The sequence below is a fragment of the Phacochoerus africanus genome, chromosome 8 (assembly GCF_016906955.1).
Source record: "Phacochoerus africanus isolate WHEZ1 chromosome 8, ROS_Pafr_v1, whole genome shotgun sequence".
Lineage (NCBI taxonomy): Eukaryota > Metazoa > Chordata > Mammalia > Artiodactyla > Suidae > Phacochoerus > Phacochoerus africanus.
Genome location: NC_062551.1, coordinates 97,932,087 through 97,954,419, shown reverse-complemented (window position 1 = coordinate 97,954,419; position 22,333 = coordinate 97,932,087). Strand labels below are relative to the sequence as shown.

Genomic DNA, 22,333 nt, shown 5'->3' with positions numbered 1-22,333 from the left:
GGAAGAGAGGGGATGTGCCTGAATGCCTAGTCCTTGGGCTGCTTGGCTTAATTGCTCTCCACACAGCTGCTTCTCATTTCCAGTGCAGGGATTTGTATAGTGGCTGCCTCCAGCCTCCACTTCACAAGGTGGTTCTTACTTTGGGGGCTTGGTCCCTGGGTTTCCCAGCCTTTCTTGAGGGATACACTGAGAGTCCTTTCCCCCAGTGCTGGCAAGTACTGATTTTAAGTGTGTGACAACGGCATGAGCAGAAATGTGAAATCTGAGGGTTGTGGGGGCAGCTTGCGCCAGCCTCAGCATCCAGAGATTTCTGTGTTTGGCTGAACAGTATTGAGATGATGCTGATAGATGGATCGTTCTTCTAAAATTTCTGTTTCTGACTATGTCTTATAGGTTGCAAGATATCTTAGGATAGTATTGCATGGGTGCAGTTTGTAAATAAATACACACTTCTCAGAGGATGCACACATCATTTTCTATAGATGAGCAGTCTGGGGCTCAGGCTTTATGGGCATGTTCATACTGCAAGTAGGTACCCACAGTATCTCTGGGAATATTCGGTCACTCATACAACGGACAGTTCCTATCTTGAGAAGCACTCACTACACATTTTCTTTCCTACCCTCCTATCACGTGAAGAGGAAGGTGGTCAGCTCTATGGGGTTGTTATCAATTTATCTACACCTATTTGCACAAAATCATGTTTTAATATAGAAATTAACCAAAGTTGTTCAGCTGTAGGAAACTGTCTATTATTTCACTTCGAGGGTTTTTTTTCCTTCCATTTTTGACCACCCTGTGGCATATGGAGTTCCTGAGCCAGGCATCAGATTTGAGCCACCGTTGTAACCCATGCTGTAGCTGTGGCAACACCGGATCCTTTAAGCTACTGTGCCGGGCTGGGGATTGAACCTGCGTCCTGGTGCTGCAGAGGTGCTATCAATCCGCTGGTCCTGTTGTGCCACAGTGGGAACTCCTCACTTTGAGATTTCTTAGCTCTGGACTTTTTCCTCCCTAGCTTTTTTTTTTTTTTTCTTCTTTTTTTGAAAAGAATTCTATTTTCACTTTGCCCATATTCTAGTTAGGTTAAATTATCTCTACCAATATGAAATAAATCTAACATTTTGTTCAGTCTTTTTTAAAATTGAACATTATTTTATTAGGATCATGCAGCATACATTTGCATAATAAATGCATTTTTATTTCTATGAAAACCTTACCAAGTTCTTCTTTTTTTTTTTTTGCTTTGATCTTTTTTCTTTTTTGAGACATAATTGGCATAGAACATTATATTAGTTTCAGGTATACAACGTAATGATTTGACATTCGTATATGTTGTGAAATGATCACCGCATAAGTCTAGTTAATATCCATGGCCTCATGTAGTTAGACAATTTTTTTCTTGTGATGGGAACTTTTAAGGCATACTCTTATAGACTTGTAAATACACATACAACGTTGTTAAGTCTGGTCCCCATGCTGCGTGCTTCGTCCCCAAGGATGTGTATATCTTATACCTGGAAGTTTGTATCTTCTGACTCCCTTCACCCAAGTTGCTTCTGAAGGCCCTCCTGGTCCCATGTGCTCAGATCCTCTAAGGACTTGCTGCCTTAGGACTGGAGATCATTTAGTGTCAGGGAAAGAACGTCCTAGAGATGGAGGCCTGGGTTTGGCGGCACCCCCTTTGGCAAGCAGTGTGCCTGTGATGTGCACGGGCCCCAGGTTCTCCATCTGTAAACCCAGAATGTTGACCTTGATGGGCCTCGGAGAGGCTCAGATTTGGTGCTGAACGTGGGCTCCGTCAGCTGGAAAACCTTTGGAGTGTAGGTTGAGGTGGAGAAAGACCATTGCTGCAGTTTCTCATGAGCTTCTCACCCAGGGTGTGTGCTGGCACATCATGCGTAAGGAGATCTCGAGGTGCCAAGGAAACCACATGGCTGAGCCATCCCACCAGGATGCAGGCACAGTGTCTGGGAGTGGCTGCTCCTTTGTGTCAAGAAGATGAAACCCAGGCTCCGGGAGGCTGGGACCTTGGAATATGGCTCCACATCTCGTTCCTCTGTGTGTCTTATAGAGGAGAGGGTACAGCTTCTGGGTTCCCCAGCGCCTAATGCAGTGCTGGCTGTGTCTTAGGCACACGGGGTACGTTGAGCGAGCGGAAGGTAAATGCATTGTCGCACTCGTCTGGAAGATGGAGATCAGAGGCTCAGGCTTCTGAGGCACAGACAAGGTTCAACTGCTGACCCTTCCTGAGCCTGGTTTCCAAACCGTATTGAAGGTAGTAGTAGTACATCCCCTGGAGAATTGGGTTGAAGATTAGAGCGATGAGGCAGGTTAACGTGAGGTAACTTAATAAAACATTCTCTATCACCATCATCGTCATGTGGATAACTCGGCTGGTGTTATCAGTAGCTCCTTGGTGACCGTGACTCAGAACCTGGAAGCTCAGAGGCTCCATTTGCCCACATGTCCTTGCCTTCTCTTCACTTTTCCCCGAGTCATCACTTCTGTTGCAGTTCCCGTTCACCTGGGCACAGGTGCTTACTTTCAGTCCAGGTCCCTCAGCGCCCTTGTCTTCACCTCTGCCTCCTCTCTGGCAAGGCTTCAGGTTAGTTTTCCATGCAGAGGTGGTGGTGGAAGGGGTGCTGGGTGGCAGGTGTTTTTCAGACCAGGGTTGTGCCTGAGCATTAACAATATGGGGTTGACTCTGTAATGCAGCATCCAGCCAGCAGTGGAGGGCAGGTCTGCAGTCATGTGACCTCTTCCTTGACGTCCAGCAGGTCTTTGGCAGGAAGCAGAGGACACTGTGGGGGACTCTGTGAGGAAATCTGAAGGTGCGTTTCCATGGCCTTATTGCTTATAGTCAGCAGGGCACTGGTTCAGGCTATTCCTGGGGAATTTGTCCCCATGGGTGTGTCTTCATCTCCGGCCCCAGAGGCCACACCTGTTTTCTCTCCTTTGTACAAAGAAAGAATGGGGGAGCCTGATGTTTGACCCTGGAGGTTGGGCAAGAGCGGGGGCCCTGCTCAGAGGCCGCAACATGGGGGCTCTTCTGGAAGCTGCAGTGCAGGTAGCCTTGTGTTTCCCAGTCACCTTTCTTTTTCTTTTTTTGTCTTTTTGCTATTTCTTTGGTCCCGCTCCCTCGGCATATGGAGGTTCCCAGGCTAGGGGTTGAATCGGAGCTGTAGCCCCCGGCCTACGCCAGAGCCACAGCAACGCAGGATCCGAGCTGTGTCTGCAACCTACACCACAGCTCACAGCAACGCCGGATCATTAACCCACTGAGCAAGGGCAGGGACCGAACCCGCAACCTCATGGTTCCTAGTCGGATTCGTTAGCCACTGCGCCACGACGGGAACTCCCCAGTACCTTTCTTAAACCAAGTGTGATAGTTTAGTGTTTATTCCCAAAGATCATAGATTGAAAGTGAGGTGGTAGTAATTTCCCTCCAGTTGGAAATTACTTTTCCACAGCTGCCTTTTATGTGTGTTTTTTTGGAGTCTGTGAGACCCTTGCAGAAATGCCAGATGATTGAAGGAACCAGACCGTAAGAAAGTCACAGCATCATGATAGTTACGGGGATGGTTTTTCTCACAGTCTGTGGACCCAGCCCCCTCCCTCTGACATACTTCATCCCTTCGTGCAAGTCCCTTTACTGGACAATGATGTGGGAATTGAGTCTGGGGCCAGAGGTAGCTGACCATCAACATGTATAGGATGATTCCTCGTGTGTTGTGGGTCAAACGCTGTTATAATTTAATCGAGTCAGGCAGGTGGCTAAGACGTGAACAGTGTCTAGTATCCACAGGTTATAAAAACCTTGAGGTATATTGACTGTTTGCAGTTGAGAAGGGTGAATGTCCATCCGCTGTAATCTACTGTCTTGATTAAGAATCAGCAGGTAACTGTCTACATCCCACTGGATCTCGGCTTGGGGTCAGCGAAGCAGAGAGGGTTCATTCACCTGACTGAGGGTCTGATCATGCCAGCTGGCAAGCGCATCATAGTTGGGATGTACAGCTGAGCTCTTGATGTGGAGTCTTAGCTCCAACAGACTGGCCCTCGACATCTCTGAAAACGCCAGGACATAGTGGGTGCTCAAGAAAAACGCAGCCGGCAAGAGAACAGCCTCCCCAGTGCCTCTGTTCCAGTGTTTGGTTTCCTCCCAGGCTTCTTAAATTTGCATCCCTAGTGGGTCAGTTCTACTGCCCACGGGACAAAGTCCAGGCTGATGGACGAGGGGAGGCTGGAGGGAAGCGTCTCCCCTCTGAGTCCCAGGGCTCTTGGCATTTGTGGCTGCACCTCCCACTTGAATGCCAGGGCAGGTGTGGCAGTGCCAGACCATCCTAAGGAGGGTAAGATGGCCTGAGTGATCTATGGACTGGGGGTCCTACCAGGACTGTGTCTGCCCAGGAGCCCTGGCTGCACGCGGCGAGCTTGGTGAGAAAGACCGGCGTTCCAGTGACACATTTGCCGCGGTGTCAGAGCAGTAACTGTGGAACCACTATTGCCTCTCATCTGAGACTTTCCTGAGACCCAGGATGGCTTCACGAGTGGGGCTTTAGAACAGTCCTCAGAGGTAGGTTAGGATTGTCTAAAGCCAGAGAGAAGGAAATAGCCAGGCTCTGCGTCCTCCCCACTTCCTTTCTCACTCCATCAAGCAGCCCAGCATCCTGGCTGTGATTGGTCCAGAGGGGAGAACCTGTGTCCTGTTCCTAAGGGCGCCAGGTGCTCAGAGTGGGAAGTGGGGAGGACCCCAAAGAGCCCACCGCTGGCGCCAGATCCCTGTGACTCACCGTGTAGGGAAAGGGTACCCGATGCAGGAGAATGTTTCCAAGGAGATGAAGAAGCACTTTAAGGAATGGGCTGTGGAGCTGACTACTCAAGGCAGCTCTGCAGCATCTGTGAGGAGATGGGAAACTCGCACTTTGGCTGCTGCACTCTGCTTTCTGGTCATGGATGCCGTGGCATCTGCCCCAGAGGTTTTTCCCAAGATCGAATGGTTGCCTTCCCTGTAGCTCTCTGGCCACCATCACTTCACCTGCTGACTGCAGCTTTACCCTCGCTGCTTACCTCACTCTGACCAGGCTTTGGCATTAAATCCCGCAGTGTCTGTCCTTTCCCGCCCCCGCATGGGCTCCTGGGGAATGTTCAGAATCGCTGCTCTCAGGGCAGGGCTGTGTGGGTCTTGCACAACTTTGCCCTCATCATCCATGGAGGGCTGACCTCTCACATTTCTGACCTGTCCTCAGCTTGAATTTCCTCCCTTCAAAAGGAGCAGGGTAGCCTCACTTCACCAGCTTGCCACATGAATTACATAACGTTGGTTCAGCTTTGTGCTTGATAGATGTTGCTCACTCATCTGTATTTGTTACCCCCTGCTGGGTAACAAGTTGCCCTCAAATCTGATGACTTAAAATCAGTGTGCTGTCCACCTAAAACTCATATAATTTTGAATGACAATGATGGCTCAATGAAAAACCTTAGCAGTTTAAAATAGCACATGCTTAGTATCTCCTAGTTTTATGAGCCCAGTTAGGTTCCTCCAGTACCATGTCCTGAGATGACCTCTGATGTCTTCCACTGGTGCAGGTCACATGGTAGGGACATAGCTGCCTGGGGTTTACCATTCTCTCTCTCTCTCTTTTTTTTTTTTTAGGGACACACCTGTGGCATATGGAGGTTCTCAGGCTAGGGGTCCAAGTGGAGCTACAGCTGCTGGCCTACACGACCGCCACAGCAACAGGGGATCGGAGCTGTGTCTGCGATCTACCCCACAACTCACGGCAACGCCGGATCCTTAACCTACTGAGCGAGGCCAGGGTTCAAATACGCAACCTCATGGTTCCCAGTGGGATTCGTTTCCGCTGTGCCACAAGAATTCCTACCGTTCTCTCTCTTGAGCAGTGGAACCCCCACTTGCAGTCTGCTGCAATAGTCCAGGAGTGAATTAAGCAATGCCCAACGATTCACATGGCAGCAGCTGGAAGTTTGTGGCTCGGTGACTCCGTCATTCCAGATTAACGCGTGATCAGTAACCGTGACTGTTCACAGAGCAGTGTGTGGAGTAAGCCGTGGTCCTCGGAGGATAGTATTGTTTGCCCCAAATAGCAGTAACCTCTGGGGAGGAACGTCAGAGGGAGCCATTTCCCTGGAAGGAGCTTGGCCCCAGCACAGCTCTGGTGTCAGCCTCACAAATGGCAAGACAGGAAACGCTGACTGACACCCCAGAGGATTACATGGGTCTGACCCCTGATTGGTGGGGTCAGAGGTGGTTTTCTCCTCACACCTCCCTGGTAGTTGGAAATATGCCTCCTTTCATTTGGGCAGAACCTGGCAGATGTGTTTTTAGGACATGTGACTCCCCTGTGGAAGGTCAGGCTGGAAAGTGGTAGTAAAAGAAGTACTAGAAATGCGGGTCCTAGAAATGGACTTTTTTTTTTTAACGTGAAATTTACATTTGGCAAGTTGAATCTGGTAAGAGCCTTTAAGGATGTCTAAAAATTTCAAAAATTAGATTCTGCCTCTCTAGCCAGCAGGACACCTGGCAGCTTCCTCTCTTGCAAAACTGGGAGGCTGGGCGAGGGGCTGTGACGGCCTTACCATCTTAGGAAGCGGATGGAGTCACGTCCACCGGACGTGAAGGAGCCGTGGAGGGCGGCCTGGTCCTCCAGTCCCTCCTTGTCCTCCACTGACTCCTTTATCCACCCGGGATGTCCTGCCTCGGACCTCCGCATTTTCCTGCGGGATGGTCCTTTTCCTCCTTTGTGTCACTGTCTAAAGGAGGCCCTGCAGGCAAAGGAAGTCACCAAGCTGCGTGATGCATGAGACTGGCATCCGCTTGGCTCGTCTCTGCCATCTGTGGGCAGGGCCTTCCCCTCGTGGCCGGCTGGGGAACAGCAGGCCTGGGAGACGAGGCCCCAAGGTCATCACAAAGCCACTGGCCCCCGGAAGATGATTTAAGCTGTGCTTTGTAAGAATATTTTGTTTCTGGGGACAAATTAGAACTTGCACTGTCTTTTTGCCCTGTTGCTTCTTTCTTGTCAACTGTATAAGAGAGAGAGATGTTGGGAGTTAAATTGTAAAAAGTAAAGAAACACCAACTGTATTTGGTGGAAGAATTACCTTAAATTTAAATTCAAGCAGGCTGGCTGCTTTAAGTATTGAGAAAAGTGGTGTTTTAGCTTGAGTTCATAGAATATGATGAGTAGAGAGGAATATTCCCCTTTCTTTCTTTTTTTGTCTCCATACCTGTGGCATATGGAGGTTTCCAGGTGAGGGGTTGAATAGGAGCTGTAGCCACTGGCCTACACCACAGCCACAGCAACGCCACATCTGAGCTGTGTCTGCGACCTATACCACAGTTCTTGGCAACGCTGGATCCTTAACCCACTGAGCGAGGCCAGGGATCAAACCTGTGTCCTTGTCGATCCTGGTCAGATTCATTTCCATTGAGTCATGATGGGAACTCCGAGGAATACTTTTCAAGATGGCTTTGGAAAGTTTCATCTTTAAAGGTATTTTAAGGGCTGCCCTTGTAGGACCCTTGGGCTGTTTTGAGCAGAGCCTTTGGGGAGAGTGCATGCATGGACTTTTAAAATGTACCCCTGGAGCATGGTGTGGCCAGTGTGGCCAGAGCCCTGGATGCCAGCCCCTCACTTAGGGCACATGCTGTGCTGCTGGCGGGGGTGCTGTCAGAAGGGACACGGTCCCAGCTGGGTGGGAGCTCAGTTCTTCTGTGTTCAGGGTTGCTGGGGTTGCGAGGACAGCAGGATGACAAGGACCTGCCCATCCATGGGGTGGGTAAAGGCAGCTGAGGGGGGAAGGAGGGGCTCTGGTTTTGGGGGACCCAGAACTGTTAGCTGGAATCCACCCCAAGGCGCAGCTCAGAAATAGCGACGTTGATGTGGAGTCTCAGGAGCTGATGTCCCCATCCTGTCCTCTGTCCTTGAACTGCACACCACAGAGCAGGGATTGAACCGACATCCTCATGGATACTAGTTGGATTCTTAATCCACTGAGCCACAACGGGAACTCTTCCTTCTTACTTTATGAATGATCTAAATTCACATCCTGCTCTTTTTTTTTTTTTTTAATGGGTATAAATGTCTGGTATTTCTTGCCTGACACTTTCTTTTTCAAATATTAAAAAGCTTTGGGAGTTCCCACATAGCACAGCTAGTTAAGCATTTGGCATTGTCACTGCAGCAGCTTGGGTTACTGCTGTGGTGCAAGTTCTACCCTGGCCTGGGAACTTCTTCATGCCACGATGTAGCTAAAAAACAAAACGCATCCCCAAAGCCATCTGCCGTGGGGCCTGTTGGCAGGTGTAGATGTGGCCTGGAGTTGGGGACTCTGAAATTAGGGTCCGCAGTCTTTCCTCTGCAGAGGAGTGCCTGGCCTCTCCAGTCTGGGCTTGCATAGGGCGGGGAGTAGCCCAGGGCCCTCTGAGCTGTGTGTGTGGGGTCCCGAGCAGCCCAAGTCTGATACAGGTTCCCCAAGTCAACCTCTCACATCCTCTGAGTGGCCTGGGCTGCCCAGGGTATGATCTGTGCATCTTTTCACCTAACTCTGCAGCAACGTCACCCTCTAGCTGTCCAAACGACCAGGGAATGTGAGCGGGGTGGACTTGTCCTCCCCACCTGCAGGCCCCTGGGCTCCGGCTTCTCTCTCACCACCCCCCACTACCCACTGCTTCTCGCTTTTGTCACTTGGCTGATGGCATTTCTTCTGTCTCTCTGACCTTGTGAATCTGTGTTTTTGATTCCTCAAACCATTTGACAAGGATTTGGAGGGTGGAGAAAAACGCATGTATCCTGTTTCCAATACGTAACTGGACCCCTATCCTAAATCAGCTTTAAATAATTATTTATCAGAGAAAGAAGTGGCCTTTGTACAGTTGAGCAAAACTGGAGGTTGTTCTGCAGCCATCAGATTCTAGAGAGAAAATGTTAGAAATGCAGTAATTAGAATTCATTGTTCTTACAGGGCCATACCTAGAAAAATAGATTATGTATTTTTAGGGTGCTAAAGTTTTGAACAAAGCCAATTCTGTTCTACCCAAACAATGCAGCGTGTCACTATACTTCTTAGACCCTTCTAGAAATTTCCACGTTTCTGGAAATGCATGTATTGTGAACATGCTCGTTCTAGGTTAATTATTGTATATAGACAAGATGTGTTTCTAAAACTTATTTTTACCGTACTTCTTCTCTTTCTATGAAAGCGAAATGATTTCATTGTCGAAAATACTAGTACGAAATAAAAGAGAATGTCCTTCTCCCCATAAGCCTCCTTGTCCTGTTTTGTCTACACTGGGTCAGAATCTTCAGCCTTGGTCTTCACAGCTTTGCTCTCGTCTTCTTTCAGGATACTGGCGTCGGGAAATCCAGCATCGTGTGTCGATTTGTCCAGGATCACTTTGACCACAACATCAGCCCAACCATCGGGTAAGTTCTCCTGCGTTTTTTCGAATGCTCATTCTTCCTTTCTAAGCTCTCAGAAGTTGCTTTGTGCCTGAGCCTTCAAGCCGTTTTCATCCCAGCCAATGAGAATCAATTCCAACCATAAAGACTTCAACAGAAATCCAGGGACTTGTGGGCAGTGTGTCCGGTCTCACCGTCTCTGCAGTCCCCCCTCCCAACGAGCATCCTCCTGCTGCAGCCTAAACGGTTTCCTTGACTCCAAGAGCATTATTCTGCCAGTCATGCCGACTTCATTTCCAGATGGAAGACGAGACTTGGGACACATCCCTGCAGGCTCTGCTTTGACTCCCCTGCCAGGAAACCCTGGGAACGCCATCCACTCACAGGAGAGCTGTGTGTGCAGCCTGTGGGTGGATGGAGTTTCCTCTCCTGGCTTAATGGAGCGTCAGCATTGATGCTAAAGCTCAGGGTCGGGGGACGGTGTACCCCTAGGCCCTGACCTTGGAGTGTAGGAGCATTTTCCTGCTCCATTTCCCCTGTATAATGGATGCCTTTGCCAGGTGTGCTTTTTCTGTCCTGTTTTGCAGGTACTTGATTGCCTGCTGTCTCTAACCTCACTTCTTTTTCTCTGTGACACAGCATGCTCTCTGCAGAGAGCAAGGTTTGCATTTCCTTAGCAGGGAAGCAATGTGTGTATGCATGTTGGGAACCGGGTAAGGTTGATGAGGACAGGGCAATGGTCTCTATCAGCTGTAGTGAAGAAAATTCATGGCGGGGGCATCAGTGCAGGTGCACTGGTCTGTAGGCCAGTGGTTGGAGCCCTGGAAGTGAGGAAATCTACCCCTTTTATAGCTAAAAAATGGCTGAAAGAATGATCTTCACAAAAGCATGATTCAAGAACTGTTATGGGTCCACAGGCTAACAAGTTCATGGGCATGGGCAGAGGATCCGAGATCCCTGGTCTGAGGCAGAGCAGTAGCCAGCAAGGTATCGCTTTGCATTGGTCCCCAAGTCCCCGTTTCCCAAAGGGTGACATGAAGAGGGAGAGACATCACCCCCAGATAATGCAGTGGGCTGTGTGATAGGAGAGGACTCTAGTCTTTTATCATGGACAGTAACCATGTTTGGGCTTTGCTCAGAGGAAGACCCTCTGTCCTCCAAGGTTCTTTGCCTACAGACATCCTTGAAAAGAGTCTGGGAGAAGGCTGGTCCTCTGCTTCAAAGTTGTGCATCACCTCCCAGTGCAGGCACGTCTATGGGCTGGAGACAGTTTCAGAGGAAATTCCTTTCTCTCTTCCTCATGATGTCCTTTTCCCTCCTAATTTGCCACTTTGTGTTTCCTGACAAGAACCCATGAGAGTGAGACACTCTGCAGTGTGGTTCTGGGAGATGGAAGAGAACCTTTGTCTATTTTTTAAACTTAAGACAATTTTTTTTTTAATTTTCTTTTTAGGACCGCATCCAGGGCACATGGAAGTTCTCAGGCTAGGGGTAGAATCAGAACTGCAGCTGCCAGCCTATGCCACAGTCACAGCAACGTAGGATCCGAGCCTCGTCTGTGACCTACACCATAGCTTATGGCAACGTGGGATCCTTAACCCACTGAGCAAGGCCAGGGATTGAACCCTTGTCCTCATGGACACTAGTTGGGTTCTTAACCTACTGAGCTGAACTCCGAAATTTTTTTTTAAATAACTCTGTATTCCTTTTGTAATTGTTTTCTGAATCAGAAGTTAAGACATGCTCCTCCCATAAACTATGGTAAATACACAGAAGTCTTAAGCATCACTGTCACTCGTGTGTATAAGCATCACCATGCCTGTAGTAGGTATATTGTCCTAGCCCAGGCTTTTGTCAAACCTAGTCACAGTGCCAGCCCGGATTCAAGGGAGGAGAAGTGAACCACAGCTCCCAGTGGGAGGGGCAGATGGGGAGATGCACTGTGGTGATTTAGGGGATTTTTAAAAATTATGTGTTAGGAGTTCCTATTGTTGAAGCGAATCTAACATCCATGAGGATGCAGGTTCAATCCCTGGCCTCACTCAGTGGGTTAAGGATCCGGCATTGCCGTGAGCTGTGGTATAGGTCACAGATGCGGCTCCGATGTGACTGACATTGCTGTGGCTGTTGGTGTAGCTCCAATTCAACCCCTACCTAGCCTGGGAACCTCCATATGCCACAGGTGCAGCCCTAAAAAGACAAAAAAAAAAAATTATGTGTTATATTCCACCCCTCTCTACTTTTAGCTCTATTTTTCTATAAACCTAAAACTTCTCTATAAAGCAGTCTATTTATTTTTTAAATTATATATTTTTTCTTTAATTATAATGCTCATTATGAAAAGTTGAGACCATGTGTAAATAAATAAAAAGTTAGGTCACAGGATTTTACTAGCTCTCCAGTCCCATTTCTTCAGTTTATATCACCAATATTTAGAGTCCAAAGTGCATGTTTCATGAATTTAAGTGTTTTCTGTGTATAAGCAGGTGTACAAACACAGAATTTCTCCAGAGAAGAACAGCACTGCCCTCCTACCCCACGTGCTCAGCACGACTTCTTTTTTTCTTGGAGACTTTCTTGACACTTTGTCCTCAGTGCAGGTTTCTCGAGAGATGCCATGAACAGAGTACTTGAAATGCTGTCTCTACATCTCCTTGACAGAGTCAAGATTAAAGCCTAATTTTTCTGATTATAAAAGATCATGTCTGGAGTTCCCGTGGTGGTGCAGTGGTTAACGAATCTGACTAGGAACCATGAGGTTGCAGGATCGATCCCTGGCCTCACTTGGTGGGTTGGGGATCCGGCATTGCCGTGAGCTGTGGTGCAGGTCGCAGACGCAGCTCGGATCCTGCATTGCTGTGGCTGTGGTGTAGGCCGGTGGCTACAGCTCCGATTCAACCCCTAGCCTGGGAACCTCCATATGCTGCAGGAATGGCCCTAGAAAAAAGACAAAAAAAAAAAGTTCATGTCCACTCTGAAAAAGCTTAAAAAACCAAAATTTATCAAAATAGGAATCCTATTTTTTCATCTTGTTTTCTGCCTAATGCATTTTGAACATGTTCTTATAATGTCACATCATGATGAAAGTATTTTTCTGACTATAACTTTTATGTACTCATCATCAGAAATTAAAAATGAAGAAAATCATGCGGAAAACCATAAAAATTACTCATATTCATCCTCTCAAAGTAACTGTAAATTTTCTTTTCTTTTTCCTATGAATAGATAAAATCTTTTTTTCATTCAACATTATATTGTGAATTCCATGATGTTGAACTGTCTTTGAAAACAATGACTTTTAGTGGCTTTTTAAAAAATCTAAGGCATTCAGGTTGTTTAAATTATTTTAACTTTCATAAATAATGTTATGAGATATATCCTTTATCATTAATACTTTCATGTACCTCTCTGATGATTTCACTAGATTAAATTTGTAGTAGTGGGTCAATTTAGTCAGAGAATAAGAACATGTTTGAAGTTCTTAATGAACACTGCCAAAATGTTCTTCAGACACTTGCTCTTATTGGTCTCCATACTCACCAGCTTTAGGCATTATTTACAAAATTTTGTATATGCAACTTTTTAAAACTTTTTTAAGTTTAATTTTTTTATGAAAGTGTAATTGATTTACAGTGTTGTGCCAGTTTCCTGCTGTGACTCAGTTATACACAAAGAAGCATTCTTTTTTATATTCTCTTCCATCATGGTCTGTCCCAGGCGATTGGATATAGTTCAATCCAATCGCTACACGTGAGACCGTCTATGTGATTTTGAATTCTCTTCTTTTCCTGTGACCTTCAGACTCTTCTCACACGATACTTTCCTCACAAGCACAATTTTAAGTGATGGTAGCATTAAATTATGTCCTACTCTGCTCTCTGTCTACTTTAAGCCACACTTTCTCTAGCTCAAGATGAAGCTCAGCCCTCTATTCTTAGGTAGTATTCTTTCCTGATTCATTTTTCCAATTTTAAAATCGTTTCAAAGTTCTCCTATCTTCTGGGACTTGGAAAAAATGTTTCCAAACCCCAGTTTCAGAGAAATAAAGCCAGCAGGAGTGTCCAGGTTTCTTGGAAGATGGCGTAAGTGGAATGCTCTACAAAGGATGGAGTGCTTATGCCTTGGCATCAGCTCATAGGTGTGTTTCGTTTAGCCTACTTGAAAAACATGTAAGCCAGAAATGAAAGGTCGGGAGATTTTTATGTAATAAACTTGCAATTTGGGCTCCTCTTTCAGAAACAGTAACCTTGGAGGACTGGGTGCCTGTGTGGCAGGTGGGTGGGTGGGCTTGCTCCCCTCCACGCTGCTCCCACTATTTATCATTAATGCAAAGTTATCAGTGTAACCTTTTCCCCTGCCCTCATGGCTCTCTTACATGGCTGGCCTGGTCCCACAGACCTCTCGGTTTATAGCCCTGGCCCAGGAGCCTTTCCCAGTGACCCCTGGCCCCAAGAAGCAGAGCAGTGGGGTGACTTGTTCAGCAGAGTCATAGCAAGGGAGTCCACCTCTCTCCCACCCTTGTCACGCCGCTGGGCAAAGGCCACAGACTCTGAAAGGGCATCGTTTTAGCATCACAAGTTCATTCTTATCGTCCTTTGACTCATGAGAAACCTTGGCTGCTGATCAGGCAGATAGGTCGTCTGCATCTTGAACACAGGTGTGTGTGTGTGCATGTGTGTGTGCATGCACCTTCTTTTGTACTTCAACTTTTACGAGGAAATTGTGTTACTTCTCTGGCAAATTTTGCTTCCCACGGGAATGGGATCAGCCCCCCTCCAAAGGCCATCTAGAGGGAAGAGACAACACCAGAGGGTCTTAAAAGCTGGCAGAGGCTGAAAAAACTCCATACTTCCAAAAGAGTGATGGTTGTCAGTTTTCATTTCTTTTTTTCTTTTTTGTCATTTTAGACACCTGTGGCATATGGAGGTTCCCAGGCTAGGGGTCGAATTGGAGCTGTAGCTGCTGGCCTACACCACAGCCACAGCAACGTGAGATCTGAGCTGTGTCTGCAACCTATACTACAGCTCATGGCAACGCCAGATCCTTAACCCACTGAGAGAGGCCAGGGATCAAACCCGCGTCCTCATGGATACTAGCTGGGTTCGATAACCACCGAGCCGCAGTGGGAGCTCCCGTCAGTTTTCATTTCAGATAGGGATAGTCTTTCTCCTAGCAGCAGGAAATAGGGAGGAACAGGGAGGGGTGTGTGTGTGTGCATGGGTGTGTGTATGTGTGAGTCTGCACATGTGTGTATAAATGTACACGTATGTGATATGCATTATTGCCGTTACTAGTGCTGTCCCTCATGGCTCACTGTATATCAAGAGGGAGTTCACAGCGGTTGTTTCCTCATTTGACCCTGCAACAGTCTGATACGTCATGCAGAGTAGATTTGGGCCCATTTCACAGATGAGCACACTGAGGGACTTTTTGAGCACTCATTTCCCAGGCTGGCAGTGGGGCCTCTGCATTCTTTCCTGGCTGTGGCATCAGAGTCTGCTCTGACCAGGGTCTAGGTCTCTTGGGTCTCAGATTTACCCCTTATCTGGAAAGTGAAGGGGTTGGCATGGATTTGTTTTTCCCTAGCTTGTAAAGTCTATGAGTAAGTCTAAGGTTTTAAAGGCATAACCTAGTTTTCCAAGCCTGAGGACTTTTTTTTTGGTGGGGGGGCTGTACCTGTGGCATATGGAAGTTCTCAGGCTAGGGGTCGAATTGGAGCTGCAGCTGCCAGCCTACACCACAGCCACAGGAATGCCAGATCCGAACTGTATCTGTGACCCACAGTGCAGCTCATGGCAATACTTGGTACTTAACCTCCCGAGGGAGGCAAAGGTTGAACCCACATCCTCCTGGATACTAGCTGGGTTCCTTACTGCTGAGCCACAACGGGAACTCCAGCCTAAGGACTTTTTAAGGGCAGAATTGTTGTGTTATTTATCCTGCTGTCTAGAATATATTGAGGAATAAATGAAAAGCCAACTTATATCAAAGTAAAAACAAAAACAAGCACCAGAACCAAATACTGATATAGCTGTCCATGTAATTCTTTTTTTAAGGGCCACACCTGTAGTGTATGGAAGTTTCCAAGCTGGGGTCGGGGCCACAGCTGCCCCCCCTACACCACAGCCACACAACACAGGATCCAAGCCTCATCTGCACCCCACATCACAGCTTGCAGCAACACCAGATCCTTAATCCACTGAGTGAGGCCAGGTATCAAACCTGCATCCTCACAGACACTATGTCAAGTTCTTAACCTGCTGAGACGCAACGGGAACTCCGTTGGAAACATGACGTTTTGAGTGCATTCTTTGCCCCCTGCCCCAAACCTCCTGTTGGATAATGGGTTGTTTTTTGTTTGTTTGTTTGTTTGTTTGTTTGTTTTAGGGCTGCATCCATGGCATATGGAGGTTCCCAGGCTAAGGGTCGAATTGGAGCTGTAGCCACCCACCTACACCACAGCCATAGCAATGCCAGATCCGAGCTGCATCTGCAACATACAATACAGCTCACGGCAGAGCCAGTTCCTTAACCTACTGAGCGAGGCCAGGGATTGAACCCACATCCTCATGGATGCTAGTCAGGTTCCTTAACCCCTGAGCCACGATGGGAACTCCAGGTAATGTTCTCTTTCAGGTAACAAGGCTCCGTGGCTCTTCTTTCCTCTCTGTGGCTCCCAAGAGAATTCTGGATTCCTGCAGAGGCCCCACATTAGCCGAACTTTGTGAAGGTTGTAGGAGTCATTGATAATGGGGACATGTTGATTCTCTTTTTCAGAGCATCTTTTATGACCAAAACTGTGCCTTGTGGAAATGAACTTCATAAGTTCCTCATCTGGGACACTGCCGGTCAGGAACGGGTAAGGATGTGCTTTTGTTGGCTTTCTGGGGGGAAAAAAAAAGCCAAATACAGATGGTTTATTTCATTTAGCAAGGCTATTGGTTGCTAGTATTAGGAACCCAGCTTGAAATGATTTAAGCAAAAAACAAGGAGTTCCTGTCGTGGTGCAGTGGAAATGAATCTGACTAGGAACCATGAGGTTGTGGGTTTGATCCCTGGCCTCGCTCAGTGGGTTAAGGATCTGGAGTTGCCGTGATCTATGGTGTAGGTTGCAGACGCAGCTTGGATCTGGCATTGCTGTGGCTCTGGTGTAGGCCAGCAGCTGTAGCTCTGATTAGAACCCTAGCCTGGGAACCTCCATATGCCGGGGGTGCGGCCCTAAAAAGACACACACAAAAAAGGAAATGTAATCTTCAGGTTTGAGGAAGATAATGGGGCAAAATGATCCGAAGGCAGGGCTGTTCCATTCCCCAGCGTGCTCCAAGGCGTCCTGTTCCCTTTCCTTTGCTGACCTTTAAATTGACTTAATTTTTAAGCCGACCCACCTGCCTCCCTCCTCTGAGGGTGGCAAGGAGACCCTATCAGCCACCCCAGGAACAGGGCACCCCCTGCCATCACCTGCTCTAGGGAGTCCTCTTCCACCTGATCTGGGGCCCGTGCTCAGGAGATTTGGTGCCCCTGCTGGTGGGGCTGGGCAGTGCACATACCCCTGAGGTAGAGGCTTGTCTAAGCTCCTCCTGAACCCCAATGGCTCGGAGCCAGACAGGCTTTGTTCCCCAAGGAGGGTCTGGGTCTCTTATTGGGAAGTGGGGAGTGGATGCTGGGTTAAGAGAAACATCAGAAGACTGCTCTCTTACTCCTGATTATTTTTATTGGCTGAGAATATTTATGGAGAAGGTGATTCAAGACGCTCATGTCTTTGGATTTTAAAAAGTGGAATAGGGGAGACAGGATTAAGACGGCAGAGTAGAAGGACTGGAGCTCACCTTTTCTCATAAAAACAACAAAATTACAACCAACTGCTGAACAACCTTTGACCAAATATACTGCAAATTATTTAAAAAGATATCCTACTCCAAAAGACAAAGAGGAGGCCACATCAAGATGGGAGGGGTGTTATATAATATATAAGCAACCCTATACACACCAAGTGGGCAGCCCACAAACTTGAAAGTAACTGTATCACAGGGACTCACCTACAGGAGTGAGAGTTCTGAGCCCCAGGTCAGGTCCCTTTGCCTGCAGATCTGGCACTGGGAGAAGGAGCCCCCAGAGCATTTGGCACTGAGGGCCACCAGGGCTTGTGCACAGGAGCTCCACGGTACTGGGAGAAACAGAGGCCCCATTCTTGAAAGATATACACAGGCTTTCATGTGCACTGGGTCCCAGGGCAAAGCAGAGACTCCATAGGAATCTGGGTCAGATCTGATTGCAGTTCTTGGAGGATCTCCTAGGAAAACCGGGGGCAAAGGACATTGGAGGCAAAAGTCTCTGGAATAATCACCAGTGTGTGCTCCCCTGGAGGTGGCCATTTTGGAAAAATCCAGCCCCATCCCTCAGAGCTGAGAAGCCCCAAACCAAACAGTAAGCCAGGTGGGATCACAGCCTCACCCATCAGCAAACAGGCTGCCTAACCCCACCCCCACCCCAGGCACACAGCCGCCTCTAATCTCACCGAGAGACAAAGCCCCACCTACCAGACGGATAAGAATAAGTTCCATCTATCAGTGGGCAGACACCAGTCCTGCCCATTAGGAAGCCTACAGCAAGTCCCTGTACCAACTTCAGCCACAAGGGGGTGCAGACATCAGAAGCAAGAGAGGCTACAAGTCTATTGTCTGCAAAAAGGAGACTACACCAAAAATCTATATAAAATGAAAAGGCAGAGAATTATAACTCAGATAAGGGAGCAAGAAAAAAAACCCAGAAAAATAGCTAAGTCTTCTGGAGATTTTCAACCTCCATGAAAAAGGCTAGACTGATGATAGCAAAGATGATTAAAGATCTTGGAAACAAACTGGAGGCAAAGATTGATGATTTACAAGAAACACTGAGCAAAAAAATATAAGATTTAAGGATAAGCAAGCAGAGATGCAAAATACCATAACTTAAATAAATTCATTAGAAGCAACCAGCAGCAGAATACAGAAGGCAGAAGAATGAATAAGCAAGGTGGAGGACAAACTAGTAGAAATCACTGATGTGGAACAGACAAGAGAAATAAGATTGAAAAGAAATGAAGACAGTCTAAGAGAACTCTGGGACAGTGTTAAATGCACCATCCATATTTTAGGGGTGCCAGAAGGAGAGGACAGAGAGAAAGGGACAGAAAAAATATTTGAAGAGATAATAGCTGAAAACTTCCCTAATGTGGGAAATGAATCACTCACTCAAATCTAGGAAGCACAATGAGTACCATATAAAATTAACCCAAGGAAGAACACCCGAAGACACATATTAATCAGACTGACCAAAATTAAAGACGGAGAGAAAATATTGAAAGTGGCTAGGGAAAAGAAACAAATAACATACAAGGCAACCCTGACAAGGTTATTGGTAGATTTTTCAGCAGAAACTTGGCAGGCCAGAAGGGGGTGTCACAATACACTTAAAGCGATGAAAGGGGAAAAAACCTCCAATCAAGGCTCTCATTCAGATTTGAAGGAGAAATCAAAAGCTTTACAGACAAGTAAAAGCTAAGAGAATTCTTCACCACTAAACCAGCTTTACAACAAATCTTAAAGGAACTTGTCTAGGTGGAAAAGAAAAGGCCACAACTAGAAACAAAAATATTACAAATGACAAGGCTCACCAGTAAAGGCATACATATAGTACATGTAGGAAATAATCTGCACACAAATATGCTAGCAAAATCAGAAATTGTGAGAAGAGAGTACAAATGCTGGACACTTATACTTGCAATTAAGAGACTGACTTAAAACAATCTTGTGTTTATATATGTATGTATATATATTCCTATATCAACATTTCAGGGTAACTGCAAACCAAAAATCTACAAAAGATACACAAATAAGAAAAAGCAATCCAAATACAATGCTAAAGATAGCTATCAAACTACAAGAGAAGAGAACAAGAGAGGAAGGGAAGAAAAAAAGAGCAACAAAAACAAATCCAAAACAGTTAATAAAATGGCAATAAGAACATACATATCAATAATTACTTTAAATGTGAATGGACTAAATGCCCCAATCAGAAGACATAGACTGGCTGCATGGATACAAAACAAGATCCATATATATGCTGTCCTCAAGAGACCCACTTCAGTTCTAGGGACACATATAAATTGAAAGTGAAAGGATGGAAGAAAATATTCCATGAAAACAGGAATCAAAAGAAAGCTGGAGTAGCAATACTCATATCAGACAAAATAGACTTTAAAATAAAGAATACTATAAGAGACAAAGGACATTATGTAATGATCAAAGGATCAATCCAAGAAGATATAACAATTGTAAACATATATTCACCCAACATAGGATCACCTCAATGTATAAGACAACTGCTAACAACCTCAAAAGGAGAAATTGACAGTAACACAATAATAATGGGGGACTTTAACACTCCACTTACAGCAATGGACATATCATCCAGACAGAAAATCAACAAGGAAAACTAAAGGACACATTCGACTAGCTGGATGTAACAGATACTTATAGAACATTATAGGAGTTCCCGTCATGGTGCAGTGGAAATGAATCTGTCTAGGAACCATAAGCTTGCTAGTTCTATCCCTGGTCTTGCTCAGTGGGTTAAGGATCTGGCTTTGCCATGAGCTGTGGTGTAGGTTGCAGACGTGGCTTGGATCTGGCATTGCTGTGGCTATGGCATAGGCCAGCAGTTATAGCTCTGATTAGACCCTTGGACTGGGAACCTCCATATGCCACAAGTGCAGCCCTAAAAAGACAAAAAAAAAAATTCCATCCAAAAGCAGCAGAAAACATATTCTCTTCAAGTGCACATGGAACGTTCTCTAGGATTGATCACACCCTGGGCCACAAATCAAGCCTTGATAAATTTAAGAAAATTGAAATTGGAGTTCCTGTTGTGGCTCAGTGGAAACAAATCTGACTAGTATCCATGAGGACGTGAGTTCAATCCCCAGCCTTCCTTAGTGGGTTAAGGATCCAGCATTGCTGTGAGCTGTGGTGTAGGTCACAGATGCGGCTTGGATCCTGTGTAGCTGTGGCTGTGGCATAGGCTGGCAGCTACAGCTCTCATTGGACCCCTAGCCTGGGAACCTCCATATGCCATGGGTGTGGCCCTAACAAGACGAAAGAGAAAGGAAGGAAGGAAGGAAGGAAGGAAGGAAGGAAGGAAGAAAAAGAGAAAGAAAGGAAAAGAAATTGAAATCATATCAAGCATCTTTTCTGACCACAACAGTATATGACTGGAAATCGACAACAGGAAAAAAACTCCAAAAAAAACACAAACAGGTAGAGACTAAACAACATGCTAGTAAATAACCAGTGGATCACTGAAGAAATCAAAGAGAAAATTAAAAAATACTAGAAGCAAATGACAACAAAGACACAACAATCCAAAACCTATGGGATGTAGCAAAAGCAATTCTAAAAGGGAAGTTCATAGCAATACAAGCCTACCTCAGGAAACAAGAAAAAGCTCAAATAGACAACCTAACTTTACACCTAAAGCAACTAGAGAAAGCAGAACAGACAAGACATAAAGTTAGCAGAATGAAAGAAATCATAAAGATCAGAGCAGAAATAAATGAACTAGAAACAAAGAAAACCATAGAAAACATCAATAAAACCAAAAGGTTGCTCTTTGAAAAGATCAACAAAATTGATAAACCCTTATCCAGACTCATCAAGAAAAAGAGAGAGGGGAGTTCCTGTCGTGGCACAGTGGTTAACAAATCCGACTAGGAACCATGAGGTTGAGGGTTCAATCCCTGGCCTTGCTTAGTGGGTTAAGGATCTGGCGTTGCTGTGAGCTGTGGTGTAGGTTGCAGACGCGTCTCAGATCCCATGTTGTTGTGGCTCTATCAAACATCTAGAGAAGAGCTAACACTTCTCCTTCTGAAACTATTCCAAAACATTGTAGAGAAGGAACACTCCCAAACTCATTCTATGAGGGCACCATCATCCTGGTACCAAAACCAGACAAAGATATCACAAAAAAGGAAATTACAGGCCAATATCACTGATGAACATAGATGCAAAAATCCTCCACAAAATACTGGCAAACCAAATCCAACCATGCATTAAAAGGATTGTACATCATGATCAAGTGGGATTTATCCCAGGGATGCAAGGATTCTTCAGTATCCATGAATCAATCAGTGTGACGTACAACATTAACAAGCTGAAGAATGAAAACCATATGATCCTCTCGATAGATGCAGAAAAAGCCTTTGACAAAATCCAACACCCATTTCTGATAAATACCCTCCAGGAAGTGGGCATACAGGGAACCTACCTCAACATAATAAAGTCTATATGTGACAAACCCACAGCGAACATCATTCTCAATGGTGAAAACTGAAAGAATTCCCACGATCAGAGACAGGACAAGGATGTCCATTCTTGCCACTACTATTCAACATAGTTTTCAAAGTCCTAGCCATGGCAGTCAGAGAAGAAAAAGAAATAAAAGAAATCAAGTTGGAAAGGAAGAAGTAAAACTGTCACTGTTTGCAAATGATGTGATACTATACCTAGAAAATCTTAAAGACTTTACCAGAAAACTATTAGAGCTCATCAATGAATTTGGTAAAGTTGCAGGATACAAAATTAACATACAGAAATAGACTTCATTTCTATATGCTAATAACAAAAGATCAGGTGGAAATTAGGGAAGAAATCCCATTTACTATTGCTTCAAAAAGAATAAAATACCTGGGAATAAACCTGCCTAAAGAGACAAAAGACCTGTACTCTGAAAACTATAAGACACTGATGAAAGAAATCGAAGATGACACAAACAGATGGAAAGACATACCATGCTCGTGGATTGGAAGAATCAGTATCATCAAAATGACTATGCCACCCAAGGCAATCTATAGATTCAATGCAATCCCTATCAAA

General features: G+C 45.9%; 1 protein-coding gene across 1 annotated transcript in view; it reads left to right on the top strand.

Annotated features, from left to right (window-relative positions):
• Positions 1 to 22,333, top strand: part of RAB31 (RAB31, member RAS oncogene family) — a 108,694-nt gene that overhangs the window by 21,009 nt on the left and 65,352 nt on the right. Inside the window, exons 2-3 of the mRNA XM_047793698.1 lie at positions 9,370 to 9,449; positions 16,203 to 16,284. Coding sequence (XP_047649654.1) covers positions 9,370 to 9,449; positions 16,203 to 16,284 — 162 coding nt within the window. The remainder of the gene's footprint in view (positions 1 to 9,369; positions 9,450 to 16,202; positions 16,285 to 22,333) is intronic.